The sequence below is a fragment of the Tetrao urogallus genome (genome assembly GCF_951394365.1).
Source record: "Tetrao urogallus genome assembly, chromosome: 8".
Classification (NCBI taxonomy): domain Eukaryota; kingdom Metazoa; phylum Chordata; class Aves; order Galliformes; family Phasianidae; genus Tetrao; species Tetrao urogallus.
In genome coordinates this window covers 12,402,297-12,416,141 of record NC_136821.1, presented here as the reverse complement: position 1 = coordinate 12,416,141, position 13,845 = coordinate 12,402,297, and the positions used below count along the sequence as shown (strand labels likewise).

Sequence of the window (13,845 nt, the reverse complement as noted above, 5' to 3'; positions counted from 1 at the left end):
TACTTTTCATTATTACATCAGAAGACTCCCAGATTCACCTCTTCCTGCTTCACATAGACTTCATCATAAGCCATCACTTCTACTAATCTTACCCAATAGTAGGGGAGCAGGATTGTCTCCCTCTGCACAACATGAAAGGGCTGAAAACTGTATTTACTTTTCAGGACAGAAGTAAAAAGATTCATTCTCAGGCTGAATTAGAGGGAACCTGCAGTGGTAAGCCTGAAGGACACAAAGGACAGTGTTACTGCATCTAAAAGTGATGAGAATTAAAGAGATGATGGCAAAAAAAAAAAAAAAGAAAAAAAAAGAAAGAAAAACCAGTTCACCATGTGATTTCTTTGGCTTTGAGATACTTTGAGATTAGTCATTGATTGAGAGGGTTGAACAGAGCAAGCAAGAGTAGGACTGAAGACAAACAGAAAAGAATGCACTAAATGGTACTACGGAAAGCAGAGATGAATCACAGCCCACATCCTACATAAAGGTTCTTTTGGATCTGATCTTTCTTTGTACCATAAAAAAAAGCAGCAAGCTCCTGAGAAGATGGCTCAGAATGTACAGGGGTAACTATGAAGCTATGATGCAAGACGAAATAAACAGCAATCCCCTGTCCTTTCTTAAGCAATTTCTTTGGTATTCCTCATATGGGGCATAATCAAATCAATAAAAGCATAATCAAATCAGTGCAAACAATCTACCCCTCACGCCACAGAAAATTTCCTGAGTATGAATTGCATGGTGGAAAACTGAGACTTTAATCAAAGCAGATTCTCTTAGCTAATCACAACATATTTTACTTGGTATTGCAGAGCATTAAGGGCTTATTCGACATCATTAAATGAGAAATATTAGAAAGTCACAATTAGAGAAATACCCTGAAAAGATTTGCATGCAGACTCAAAAACCTAATGATTCATCTTAAAAAATTGTAACTGACATTAAACAGAATATTGAAGCTACTCAAGATGAGAATAAGATTCTTTCCCCAAAAGGAAAGAATATAATGAAGGCAATAAAAAAAGTATATATATATCAAAATGGAAATGAATTATTTAATTGGGAAACTCTTTGATTCCACCACATATTTTTAATTGCAAAGAAATGGGTTTCTGTAAAAACAATATCTAAAATATTGTCCTGCTCCATACAAAGAACTGAAGTTACATACACATACAACTTCACTGTTAATTTACATCTTGTACTGATAATTTCACACATAGAAATCTATAAAAAGAATCTGGGTATACCTATACACTATTAAGTTTTATGTTTACAATAGGAAATTGTGAATTGAGCAGTCAGCAGAAATCAGGAACAGCATATTTTGAGGATTTAATATCCATTGATAGGCTTCAACATTGTTTATTTCAATTCAAGATGAATAAACATACATTTTGATGATGGAAATTTAAAAAAAGTCAAATTCTCCTAAAAGAAGGGGAAGAGAGAAAATTTCTTTTTACCAGCTCTACATAAATTTTAGTGTTCGGAAACTAGTAGGAATTACTAATAAAACCTTTTTCTTCCAGTTGAACCATTCTGGGTTCTGACACTGTTTACCAGAACATTTGGTTTCAGTGAGCATATAGAGAACTCTTCAGTTCATCCTGTGTACCACTGCAAAATGCCCTATCACATTTGTAAGTGATACACTAAGAATTAAATTCACTGGGCTCAAGTGAAACACATTTATGATGCAAAATTTAACTTCAACAGTCCTAATGAGATTTTGTAGCCATTAGTTTTTTGGAGCTAGAATGGCAGATATTTAAATATTTAATAAACAGGGCACCAAGAATAGAAACCTAATGCAACTTGAAAAATGAAGACCATTTCCCCCAAAGATCCTTAGAACCACAGTGCTGTCTTGCTTTGTTTCTTTCATCAAAACTGATCAACAACCTCTTCTGCCATTGCTAGCTGATATGCATTTGAAAAAAAATACTTTACCTGCCTGTAAAATACCAGTGCAATTTATTATTCACTGAAATTGTTCTAGCCATTAAAAGAATAAGGTATATAAAGTATACACTGCAGGAAGAGTAGAAAAGACTGAAAACAGTAGGTAGCGCAGATCGGATCCAAACTTATGAAGGAGGTGGGCCAACTTCCCCCACCTTCCTCTTGGCACCTCAGCAGCTCCATCAGCAGCCACCAACTTTCCAAGGCTCTGGCAACAAAGAAATAGACATGACTTACTATTCTGAATTCCTCTTGAATCTCTTTTTAATTAAATCTTTCCTTCCCTCCAGGGAAGCTTAATCAAAAAAACAAGCCATCAAATTACTGACTTAACAGAGGCAGCTTTGCTCTAAGCCTTGTTCATTTGCATAACTGATGACTGTTTGTCTTTGCTTTGATCTTCCTGGTCATTCCAGAGAATGAAGTGAGGCTATGTGTTACATGCTGTTTATTCATAATACTTATGCTAAGTAAAAGGATAAGATTTTTTTTGCTAGTATATATGAGAATATTACAAGAAAAAAAAATTGTATCACTCTAACAAAACTATCACAAAGTAAAAAAAAAAAAAAAAAAAAAGTCATTGTTGCATTTGGCTTTAAAAATACTAGCATAGTCTCAGATGTTCTCTTTGGTACTTTGCTTCCTACAGGAATATCCTCAATTAAACAAAAGAGCTTACTGATTAGCACGGCTTTGGAATATTCAAGAATATTTCCCACCTTCTTCCATACACTTACTCTCAAAAGTAGGTTAAGAATTGGTGAAGAAGTGAAGCTTTTCTAGCATCATTATTCTGAAGAATTTCCACAACTCTACTGAGCTTGTAGGTGTCTAACAAGAGCTAAACATTGCTGCCTTAGGAACTACATTAGCGAGCTTACTGTCCCTTTGTTAAGAACTGTTCCAAAAAACCAAAAACCTCTATTCCCTGAGGTTTGTGAGTTAGTGCGCTAGGCCCTGCAAACCAGCAGGCTGTCCTCACTAGCTCTCAAAGACAACACTGAACAGTAATGTATGAATATGTAGAGGCAGCAGAAGATGAGAAGAGGTGTTTGTAGGTAGTCTTTCGAGCAGACTCTACTTCTATCATCACCAACACAAGAAAATCCTACCATAAGGATGAAGACCCCATGTTTCACACTTCCAGAAGACCCATTCCTATCTTGAAGGTGTCTAAATCAATTATTACACGTCATCTCGTGGAAAAGAACAGGCATTTCCAGCTGTGAACTTTTTCTCTCTGCCTGAATTCTGAAATAAGTGCATGTATTGGAATTTACAAAGCTTAGCTTGAACATGACTTTATAGATTTACTCTAAATTCTGTCTAAGCCAAGATTATAGTTTCCCTTAACGTAAGAAATAAAAGGGAATAACCTTTCTATTGTGCATTTCTTTTGGCTACATCAGAATGTTACTTTATAGTCATATTTAACAGGTTATTATTCTTTAACTTAACATAAATGCACTATTCCAGCCAAACGATTTTAGTTTAGCACCAGTGGCAAGTTAGCTCTACCCACATGCCATACAGAAATGACTGGAAGGGAACAGTACTAAAAAATAAAAAAAATAAAATTCCTGACTCACAGCCAACCACACAGCTCTCACACTTTCTATCTGTAGGTTTACACGGAGATTCTAAAAGCTGCTGCATACAGACCCCTAGGGAAGTCTCCATCGGGAGCACAGATTACAATGGTTTCAAAACTTTTTGTTGGTACTGTAAGTACTTTTAAAAGCAGTGCACCAAGAGTATTATTGCCTGTATTACATCACTGTCTAGGCATAAGGGTCTCTTTCTCCAATAACTGCTAGTGTACTCTTTATACACTAAGAGATGAATATTTAACTATGATGAGATAAATCAGGTACACCCAAGCTCAAAGCAATTAAATGTGTCACAAAAATATCCAGAGAAACTTAAAAACAAACAAACAAAAAAAAAACAAAAAAAAACCAACACCAAGCAGCAGACCCAGGCCTTTCTCTCCTCTAACATCCATCCTTTATCCTAACATTTAGGAGCTTTATGCTAATTTTCATATGCTACATTTTTCATTGCAGTAGAAAAACAGATAATTGCACTTGTAATTGTGGTGTTGCCTTGTAAAGTCTGTCAGGTGTTAGAATAGTGACCTTTGTGCCTGTGCTAATTAGATGAAGTTGAGAAAACAAGTACTGTACATCACATTGTACTAAGGCTTAGGGGTTGTAGCGGGTAGGAGGAAAATCTGTTCTATTATAGCTCTGACTCACTGTCTGCTTGTAATCAGAGAAAGGCTGTCAAATCAGGACTTCCTCATTTAATTCACAGAAGTCATTGAAGTCCAGACCCAATGACAGAACTGGTGGGGCTTGGATCAAGCCTGTCAAAGCAAGTGAAATTGCATACATTTGTCTTGAAATGAGATGAGTCATGGAGGTTACTACCTCCTTCTAAAGTAGAAAATTACTTACAGTGTAGTAAAAAAATCCTTTTTTTATCATTTCTGCTCGGGTCTTAAGGAAGTAGAACATGTCTTTCATACTTGTTGACCTTGCCCAACAAAGCCAACTGCAGCTCCTGAGCAAAAGTAAAGATGAAAAGCGCATCCCCATTAGTTGTCTAAAAACGTCTAGGCTTTTGAAAACTGTCACTGAAGAATGTGGATGTGTAAGAGGATTGTAATCCAAACTCATAATGGTGCAGTAAATAGATCACTTGGACTCATGCACAGACTCTCTGAAGAAGGCCCTAGGGAGCAGCACCAGCTACCAAATGCAAAATTCAAGACAAGCATTTATAATTTGCAAACAAATATCATGTTTTGGTTAAAATACCTAATGCGTTACAGTTATTTTAGAGGCATCTGGAACTCAGGAATGTGACTAACAATACTAGCCTTCAGCCCATGATACCTACTTCCAAGCCAATGGGCCTCTCTTGAACCACAAAGCCAAACAAAGTTTTGGTCGCTTTCTTTGAGTACAGAAATCATGCTGTAGTTCTCCACTAGGAAACCAGAACAGAAAGTCAGAAAAGTGCCTCAGAAGTTTCCTGTTCTTACAGGCTCAGCCCATGCTCAAGATGAGGCTAGCACAAACCTTGGGATGGAAATAACCATTAATACATTTTTTCAGAGCAAGGAGACAGTAAAAACTGTGAGATTGAAACTTTTAAAGTGTATCTATGCAGACTTCTGAACACTGTGATAAGCGACACCATGTACATAACACTATTAAAGCTAGCTATACAGTTTGCTGACTGCAATAAGCTTTCATCTGTCCATTCAACAGCACTGACAACCAGGCTCCTGCCTGGAAGAAAGAAAACCAAGAATACCTTTTAGACTATTTGCTCTTAAGAACATTTAAAGTATTTTCTGTGATGCTTGTGCAAAAATGATTATGACAGAATAACAATGTTATTTATATAAATATCTATATTTCTACTAACTGCTGTTAGTAGTATATATATATAAATATATATATAAAGAATACAAAAAGGTGTGCATCTTTAACTTATTCTGTTGTCAGTGAGTTGGATACGGAGTTGGCATAAAATCTGACAAAAGAGCAGAGCAAAGCACTTTTAGATGATGTACTCAAAGGAACAGCAGCCATCAGGAAAATGAATAGTTCTACGTATTGACAGGTACAAACACACCTCATATTGCATACATTGGCAGACAGGTTTTAAGAAAAATAAACTTCACAGGAGAACAATAACAAGGATTTACACACTGGAAAATCTGCCTTCTGAGGGAAAGTTGATCTGAAATTCAATAAGAGTCATTCCTTTCATTTTCACGGAGTTTCGACCAGGTCCTAGATGAACTGAGTCTGAACACAAATTCAGTGAATAACTGTCCAAAAATAATGAGAATTAATATTACATATAAGATGAGCTCTGCACTTAAGAAGCAGAGCTGGGGAAAAGGGATTTGATGATCTATAAATATTTGAATGCTGCAAGCTACATCTGATTGAAATTCATCAAATTTTCATTTTCTTTTCCAAACAAACAGTCTCTGTGAAAAGCGTCATAACTGTTTAATCTTGCTAGGGGTTGCTGAAGGAGGTTCTTCCTCTAAAATTAAAAAGAAAGTTATTTTGATACAAAACTTACAATGAATAAGTAAACAAAACCACACAAACTGAACTGAGTTCTTCAGGACAGATAAGAAATCCAAGGGACTATGTAAGGCCTCTCCACTCTTTTCTGGGCTGCTCTGTTTAGTGCTCACACAAACACTTGCCCCAAGCACAGGGCAGTCTAGCAATCAAGTGCCCACCTAAGGTAGCACATGTCCGGTTTCATATTCTACCAGGTTTTATTTGATTGATTGATGTTGCTCTAGGCTTCTTCCCCCCCTTCCAGTTAGCATGGTCCTCAGGAGCTAAGGTGCCTCAAAAAATATTTGTTGGTTTTAGCATTCCCTTTGCTTTAGGACTGTGGAGAAGGAGAGCTCCTTAGCTCATTATCACGTGGGGCAGATACACATCATCTATTAAATATTTAGATCTTCATATAGCGAGTGACGCTGCTAACTTGTTTGATTTAAATTATATCCCACAGGCAAATCAAATTAGAGAAGATTTGAGTAAATCTACCTTTTAAAATAAAAGCTGATTTTTTGTGTTCAACCATTTGTGGGATTAACTTTTCTAATGGGTTCTTCTGCACAGTGTTTTTGTTTTCATGGATACTAAGAGAGGATGAATTATTCATTGGGGTGGAGGTGGAAAAGCTACAACATGCATTTTCAGAGCATATTTAGTCCCTTTTGTCCTTTTCATAAATCAATCCTGATTACTATAAATGCATATGTTACTCCTAAAGGTTCACTGATGACTCACTTGGACCATTAATTCAGACCTCCTCTAGTGCATTAGGAAGCTGCCACATGTAATGGTGAAACTGGGAGAAGATCCCTTGTGACCTCACCTCTCTCTCTGCAAAGAAGCGTCAGAAGCATCTCCATCTCCAACTACTTTCCATACGCATAATTTTACAGACATGCCAAATATTCTCCAATAACAAAATGCCTTTCCCCTGCTGCTCCAGTGATAAATTTGCATGAAGAGAAAGACAACAGCTTTGTTAACGTTGAGTGGATTGATTTTCTGACCTAGAAAGAGAACAGAGAGCAATGGCTTGTAGCACCTACAGCAGAAACGGGGGCAATTTATGTCCAAACATATAGAGATATCACTGAATTAAGATGAGAATGACTACAGCTATGTCACCGTTGACATACATCACATGCATTTGTCTCTGTTCCTGGACTGCTGATGAGCTGTCATCACTGAAGAACTACTGTCATCAAGGAACAATACCTCACCATTTAGAGCAGAAGCAAATGAAACTTGCCAATTCTTATCCAGGTAGTACAGCATTCATCAATTCCTTATAGCCCAGCTGGGAACAAATAGAGGATTTTACCCATTTGAAAATTATTATTATTATTTACTACTATATTGGCAACACAGTGCACTGAGCACCTTTGGAAGAAAAATTTATGCTCCAGAATTCCTAAGGGCCCACACTCAATCCTTCTCAATACATATAATAGAACTGTGCATGAAAATGTATTTATTTCCTTTCCATTGCAATTCCTACTGTGCTGCAACAGTTAGTAGTGCATACAATTCTGTTTCATGCTCTGAGGCTCTGTGCCAGACTCAATCATGTCAAAAGGGAAGTCTCCCCCACCATGATACCTGTAGTTAGCAGTTTCTACTGCTACATGTGTTACTGAACATTTTGGGTACTTCTGGGCACCCGATCGAGAGGAGACCAGTGTGTCCCAATGCATCTTGATGCTTTTTTATTCCATAAAGATTACACAGAATCCACACAATTAATGGTTTGGAAAAGAGTGCATTAACACTGGCCACTAAAAGCCTTTTCAAGTTAAGAATTGCATTAAACAAGCAATTGAAACTTAGTAGCAATAATAGGAAAAACTTGCTAAGAATCCATATTGAGAATATCCCACAATAACAGATTTGGAGCTGTGCAGTGCAACACAAATACTGTTGGCACATTATAAAACTAATTACTGGGGTAATGTGTCTGCAGTTGACTAAGACAGGCGGGAATCAAAGAAACTCTTCCCAGAAAGTCTCCAGCACCTGCATCCAACTCATTGGTGAATCAGTTCTGTTGCCCAGAATCTGGACCTCCCTAGCCCAATACAAACACACCAACACAAGCCTGGAGCCAAAATCCTGATCATGAATCACAATGCTGCTGTTGAATAATCCTTTCAGTTAATTGCTTAGGTAATCATCACGACATAACAACTCCTCAAGCTTCTGTTACCCAGAGCCAGTTTCAATAAGACTTGAATCAAAGGGAAATCCGTTTGTTCACTTAAAAAGAACATTTGCACTCCCATTCACTAGACACCTAAATAAGCCCGACTCCTCCCCTTATTTAGCGCCAACATAGGATGAAGACAAAATCTACACAGATGCACTGCAACTGACAGAGGTGATTAAGGCACTGGCATCACGGTAGCCATGCAAACCACTTCTTGACCACTCTTCCTGAAACTAAGTCCTCTCTTATCTGGGAAATAGCCTCAAAATACATAGACAGCCCTTGGGGGAAAAAAAGTGAAACAAGCATCTCTTTTCCAGAGACAGCTTCTATCACGGAAGAAAGCTCTTCTTGCAGATGTCTGTTAACTCATCACATTCTCTTGCACTGTATGGAGCACACATACATTCTGGTACATTTGGTTATTAGTGCCCATGGTGAAATATTCATTATGGTAAATAGTCACTGGGTGAAATAAAAGACACCATTACCTAGAAGAACCTCTGCTGTTTTATTCAGATCGTGTTCTGACTATATCTAAGCACGAAGTTCTGCAGGAAATGGACCATGCTATCTGAGTTTCAACACATGGTTTTAAAACTAGAGAGAGTATTACATAGAGGTTTTACATTGCATTGTTTTCATTATTTAAAACATCATTAATTGTGCTGATCCAGTGAACAGATGGTATTGTCAGCCCACAAGAACATGGACAGGGCAATTAGCAAATTCAGAGAAGATTAATACAAACAAATTAATTATCAATAATACCAATGTGTAACAAAAAAATGTTGGTTTTTTTTGTTTGTTTGTTTGTTTTTACTTTTTCCTGACACTATGGAGGCATGCTAAATTGTCTGCTGCTACTTCCTGCTTTAGAAAGTGATGCTCCCACTGCATTCATACTCTTACTCGTTTCAGTATTTAGTTATTTGGACTCCACTTGCTGAAAACATCAGCAGAGATAGAGGAGGGAAAGAGGAAGAAGGGAATAAACTATGGATTTAGATTATATGTAGCTAGGCACATATGAATACAACACAGAAGAGCACAGGACATGATCACACCAAACAGGATCAATTCAATTGACCTCAAGGGTCTTATTTTAGATTCTCAAATTGATTATACATTTAAGTATCCATCTCCATGCGTGCTTAGGATACACTGACTCAGTTTCCCACCAGCAAAAGAAAAGATCCCTGTGGGCTGGCAGTGGCAAAAACCATTGCAGTTGGAGGAACGTGCATCAAAAGCATACAAGGGCTAGCTGAGTCAAACTGTTTGAATGATCAATAATGACAGACATGCAACAGAGGCACTTATCAGCAACAGCCTTACCATACTTTGCTGTGGCAGCAATGGCATTCACAGCCTGTCTCTCAGGAAATTTCATTCCTTCCATCGTTGCATGGGAAGGCATGAAAAAAGCTAACATTTGAATAGGCCTTTTTCCTCCCTCCCTGGAGCTAAGAGGAAGAAAGCACATCTGAATACTTGTCCCTTGTGAAGAATACTTAAGTACTGGAGGCAGAGGAAGAACCGGAGATGTACATCTGATTCTGTTTACTCAGCCTCCACGAAAATAAGCCTCAGACCACAATCTGAAGATCAATGTTCTCCCTTTTTCAGCAGATCTTTTCAAAACTTAGCATTGCTGACCACAGGTATATAAAGGTTACTTTTTATCAGACCACTTGTCTTTATCAATGCTGACCTGACATGTCTCATCCATGCTATGCCACTCCCAAATACACCTCCTGATCTTGATGGCTCTAATATTTAGAATCAGAATTTCCCCTCTAAGTTTTTCACTTACACTTGTCTGATTCCTACACAATTGTTGTCAATTCAGATCACCACAAAGGAAGACTGAAATCATCAGTTAACACTACCAAACAAAGGGCTGCTTTTCTAGGAAAATATTTGATTTTTTCTAAACCAAAAAGAACTTTTTTTTTTAATTTCAGGATAAAGAGACAGACCGATACATACTGCCTGCCCCTTAACTGAAAAGGCTGTCTATTCTAAGGCCAGATTTAAATCTGCAGCAGATTAGCGGACCATTCACTGTCCACATATTTCAATAACTTCAATAGGAATTGGAATTCTAAAACACATTGGATTTCTGTATCTTCAGCTGACAATCATGACTGGATTTAATTGAAAGGTTTGAAAGCCTCTTGTTCAGGTAACAAATGGTTGTGATTCTATGGGAGGAGGAGAGGGCTGGGGTTAGGAATGGAAATGCCATTGTTACAGAGAATAATTTCAGCAATGAGAGTTGGAAGGTGTCAGTCCTCCAGGAGGTGATTTAGTCTGCTTCATCTTCCTTGCCACATAGGAAAGAACGGTCAAGAAAGCTAAATAAAGGAGGGGGATAGAATGTGTAAAATAACAAAAGGAAACAAACACCAGACTGAGGACCATAACCCAGGAATGATCCATATTTCTTGTCCACAGACACAAACCAGCACTGCTACTCAGGGCAACAGGAAGAAGCATCGGCCCATTTCCACCTCACTTGGAAAAAGAAGAAGAAACAAAAGCCATGTTCAACAACCGTCCATCTAGAGCTCCTAAAGCTACTAATGCTTCCAGGTGACAGAGAGTACCATAAAAAGCAACTAACAAGTTACATGGCAGGAGAGGCACTGGGGCTTCTTGTCTTCCTGATGAACGCAGAAATTCCAATTTCACCAGATAGTGTATATAACCCATTCCAATATTATGTATGTGTATATATAGCCATTTTCTAGTAATTAGTGTCCTGGAGAGAAATCCTAATGCCACAAATTAATCACAAGCAGCAAACTGGGAGGAAATTACTTGGTTTTGTTAATAGTTTGGGAATTCTGATCTTCTCTAATGATGTCTACTGACCCCTAGCCTGTAGCTGTGTTTCAGAGCTGTTTCTTTAGCAATTCTTTGTTTAATTACAAACTCCGCAAAGAAGAAATTAGAAACACATATTAGTGGTAAGAAATGTTTTGACTTAATCAGGATTTTCTCTTTTTGTCATTTTTAAGAGTTTTTTTAATTTAGAATAGAAAAATTAATTAAGTTAATGCTGAGTTAGATATCCAGAAAAAAATTACACGATTTGCATTCTGCCTCCCAGAAGCATATTCCTTTTCCGCTATAATAATCTGTCGCCCATTCTGTTCTTGTTTGCAGAACTCGCCAGAAAAGAGCCTGTTAAAGGCTCACTGATAAACGAGCAAACAAACATCTGAATGTGATTCCTTCAACCAAACCACTCAAATTGGAGATGGCAAGAAACAGCACTTAAGTCATCCCTGACAGTAGCCTGTGCTAAGGTTCCCATTTGTGAAATTCGGAGATTTCCTCTTTTGGAAAATGCATAGCATGTCCAGGAGCTTAACAAACCATATGAGAATGACATTCCAATGCAGATGTTTAAATATCCTGTAGCACTCCTCCTTACTTAGCATTCAAAGTATTTATGAGATTTGTTAGCCCAAAGCTGAGGAAGGGCCAATGTTCCCAGAACTCATCTCCAGCTTTCCCGAGATGCAGAGATGATTTATTTAAGAAGGTGATGAATTTCTGGCAATTACTGAGGCCCACGTGCATACAGATATCTGCACATCCAAACCTAATGAGGTTTCTGGGGAACTTGCAGCTATTGCAGATTCACAGGCTCCTTTACTCAGCTCCTAAGAAAGCGCTTACAGCCGATTCTGTGCTAATTCACGGAGCAATGAATAAGTAAAAACCGTACAGTATAATAAAACCATTGATCATTATGCTTTAAAAAGATTGACTCCTAAATATTTAGGAAGGAGCGTGTATTCAATGTTTATTGGCACTGGGAAATTAAGCTGTCACCCGTGAAATACTAAAACTCATTAATGCAGAGTTTCTTTTTAAGTGTTAGGAATTAACTTTATTACTGCATCAGTAACGGCAAGCCTCAGCCTTAAATCGCCTGCCATTTAGCGTGAGGGAACGTTATTAAAACATATTAACCATAATTTAATCGACTGAGAAGAAAAAAGGGGGGAGGGAAAGGAAGAAAGGAAGAAAAAACGGACGGAATAGAGAAGTTGTTCCTGCTCTGTACCGAAGTTGGGAGCGCACAGGGCACGAGCGGGGCCGCACCCCGCAGCTGCCTAGCAGAGCCCCGCGCCGTCGGCGGAACAACAGCGCCCTCTGGCGGCTATCGCGCCCAGGCGGCTCCTCCGCCCCGTGCCGCTCCGCTCCCCCCGACGGCACCGTCCGGGCGGACCCCGGCGGCACCGCCCTCAGCGCGTGGGAAACTTCCGAGAGGACAAAAAAGGAGGAGAAAGGCGCGACCCGCGGTTTCCCAGCCAGAATGCTGAAGAGAAAGAAGAGGAACGACAAGCGAGAATCGACGGCACCCGCGCTGCCCTGCCGCCACTTCTCGGGTTGAAGCGCGGCTGCACGCGCCCAAACCCAACAGCCCCGACCCAGGATACAGGAGCGGTCCGCTCGCATTGCCGCGTGGCCCGGTCCCGCAGCCAGCGCAGGGAGGGCAGCGGCTGCAAAAAGAAGCCGGCAGTGCAGGTTCTGGTGGCTCCCCTTCGCTCCCGCGTCCACAGCGGCAGGACGGCGGCGAGCAGCCAGCCCTGCCATCTGGCCGCAACTTTGCGTTTTCTAGCTCGGTTAGCACACCGGAGCCGGGCTAACTTTCTTAGAGGTTACAGTGCAATAACCTCAGCTTTCAGGGGATTTTCTCTCCCTTCACACGCCTCCACCCAGCCCCATCCCAAAACCAGGGAACTCCGCTCGCGCCCGTTACTCACAATTTGTCGCCGTTAATCCCAGGCGCCAAAAACCGGCGAGCAGCAGAGCGACAGCCCCGAGGGCTAGGGAATCCATCTTCAGCCCAGCGGGGGGAAGCCAGCAGACGCACGCCTGTCTCCCCCGCTCTCGCTCTCTGAGTGCTTCTCAGCCTCTGTGCTCTCCCTTTTTCTCCGCTCATTTACTCCATGCAGCATCCAGGCACTCCGGGTGCAGGAGCAGGCGAGAGACGCCGCTCAGCGGCCCTGGTGGGGGGAGTCGTTCCGAACAGCAGCGGCGGCGGCAGCGCCCGAGCCGAGCGCTCAGCCCGGCTGCCGCCGCGGCAATGCACCTCGCGAGCTGCGGCTAGAAGCGGCACTAGACGCTGGGCACCTCCTTATAGGCGAGAGCTGCTCTCCACCTCCTCCCAACCCCCTGGAAGTCACTCCTCCTCGCCTTCCAGGGAGGATCCTTATTGCAATCTTCACGCGTTGTTGATAAGCATCAGAGTCACGGAGTAAATCAGATGCCTGGAGGGAAAGAAAAAAAAAATTTTTTTTCTCCTCCCTCCCACCCGGGTATCGCCGTGGCTGGAACATTTTTAAAGCGCCCTCAGCTCGGTTGTTTGTTTCCTTTCAAATAATATATTCATATATCTTACTGCTTGTAGTGTCAATACATCCTTACAGGTCCCGGTGCTCGGCATCACCCCCAGGGGATCTTTGAATTGTTAAGGTTGGAAAAGGCTTCTAAGATCATCTAGTTCAACTGGAGCCCCTGGTTCTGGGTGCTTCCAGAACCACG

The 13,845-nt window shown here is 40.3% G+C and overlaps 1 protein-coding gene across 1 annotated transcript in view; it reads right to left on the bottom strand.

The window, feature by feature from the left end:
• CNTNAP5 (contactin associated protein family member 5) overlaps window positions 1-13,140 on the bottom strand; it is a gene marked incomplete at both ends in the record, with an annotated part of 257,470 nt that extends 244,330 nt beyond the window's left edge. The window contains one exon of the mRNA XM_079539329.1: window positions 13,065-13,140. Coding sequence (XP_079395455.1) covers window positions 13,065-13,140 — 76 coding nt within the window. The remainder of the gene's footprint in view (window positions 1-13,064) is intronic.
• Window positions 13,141-13,845: the final 705 nt, after the last annotated feature.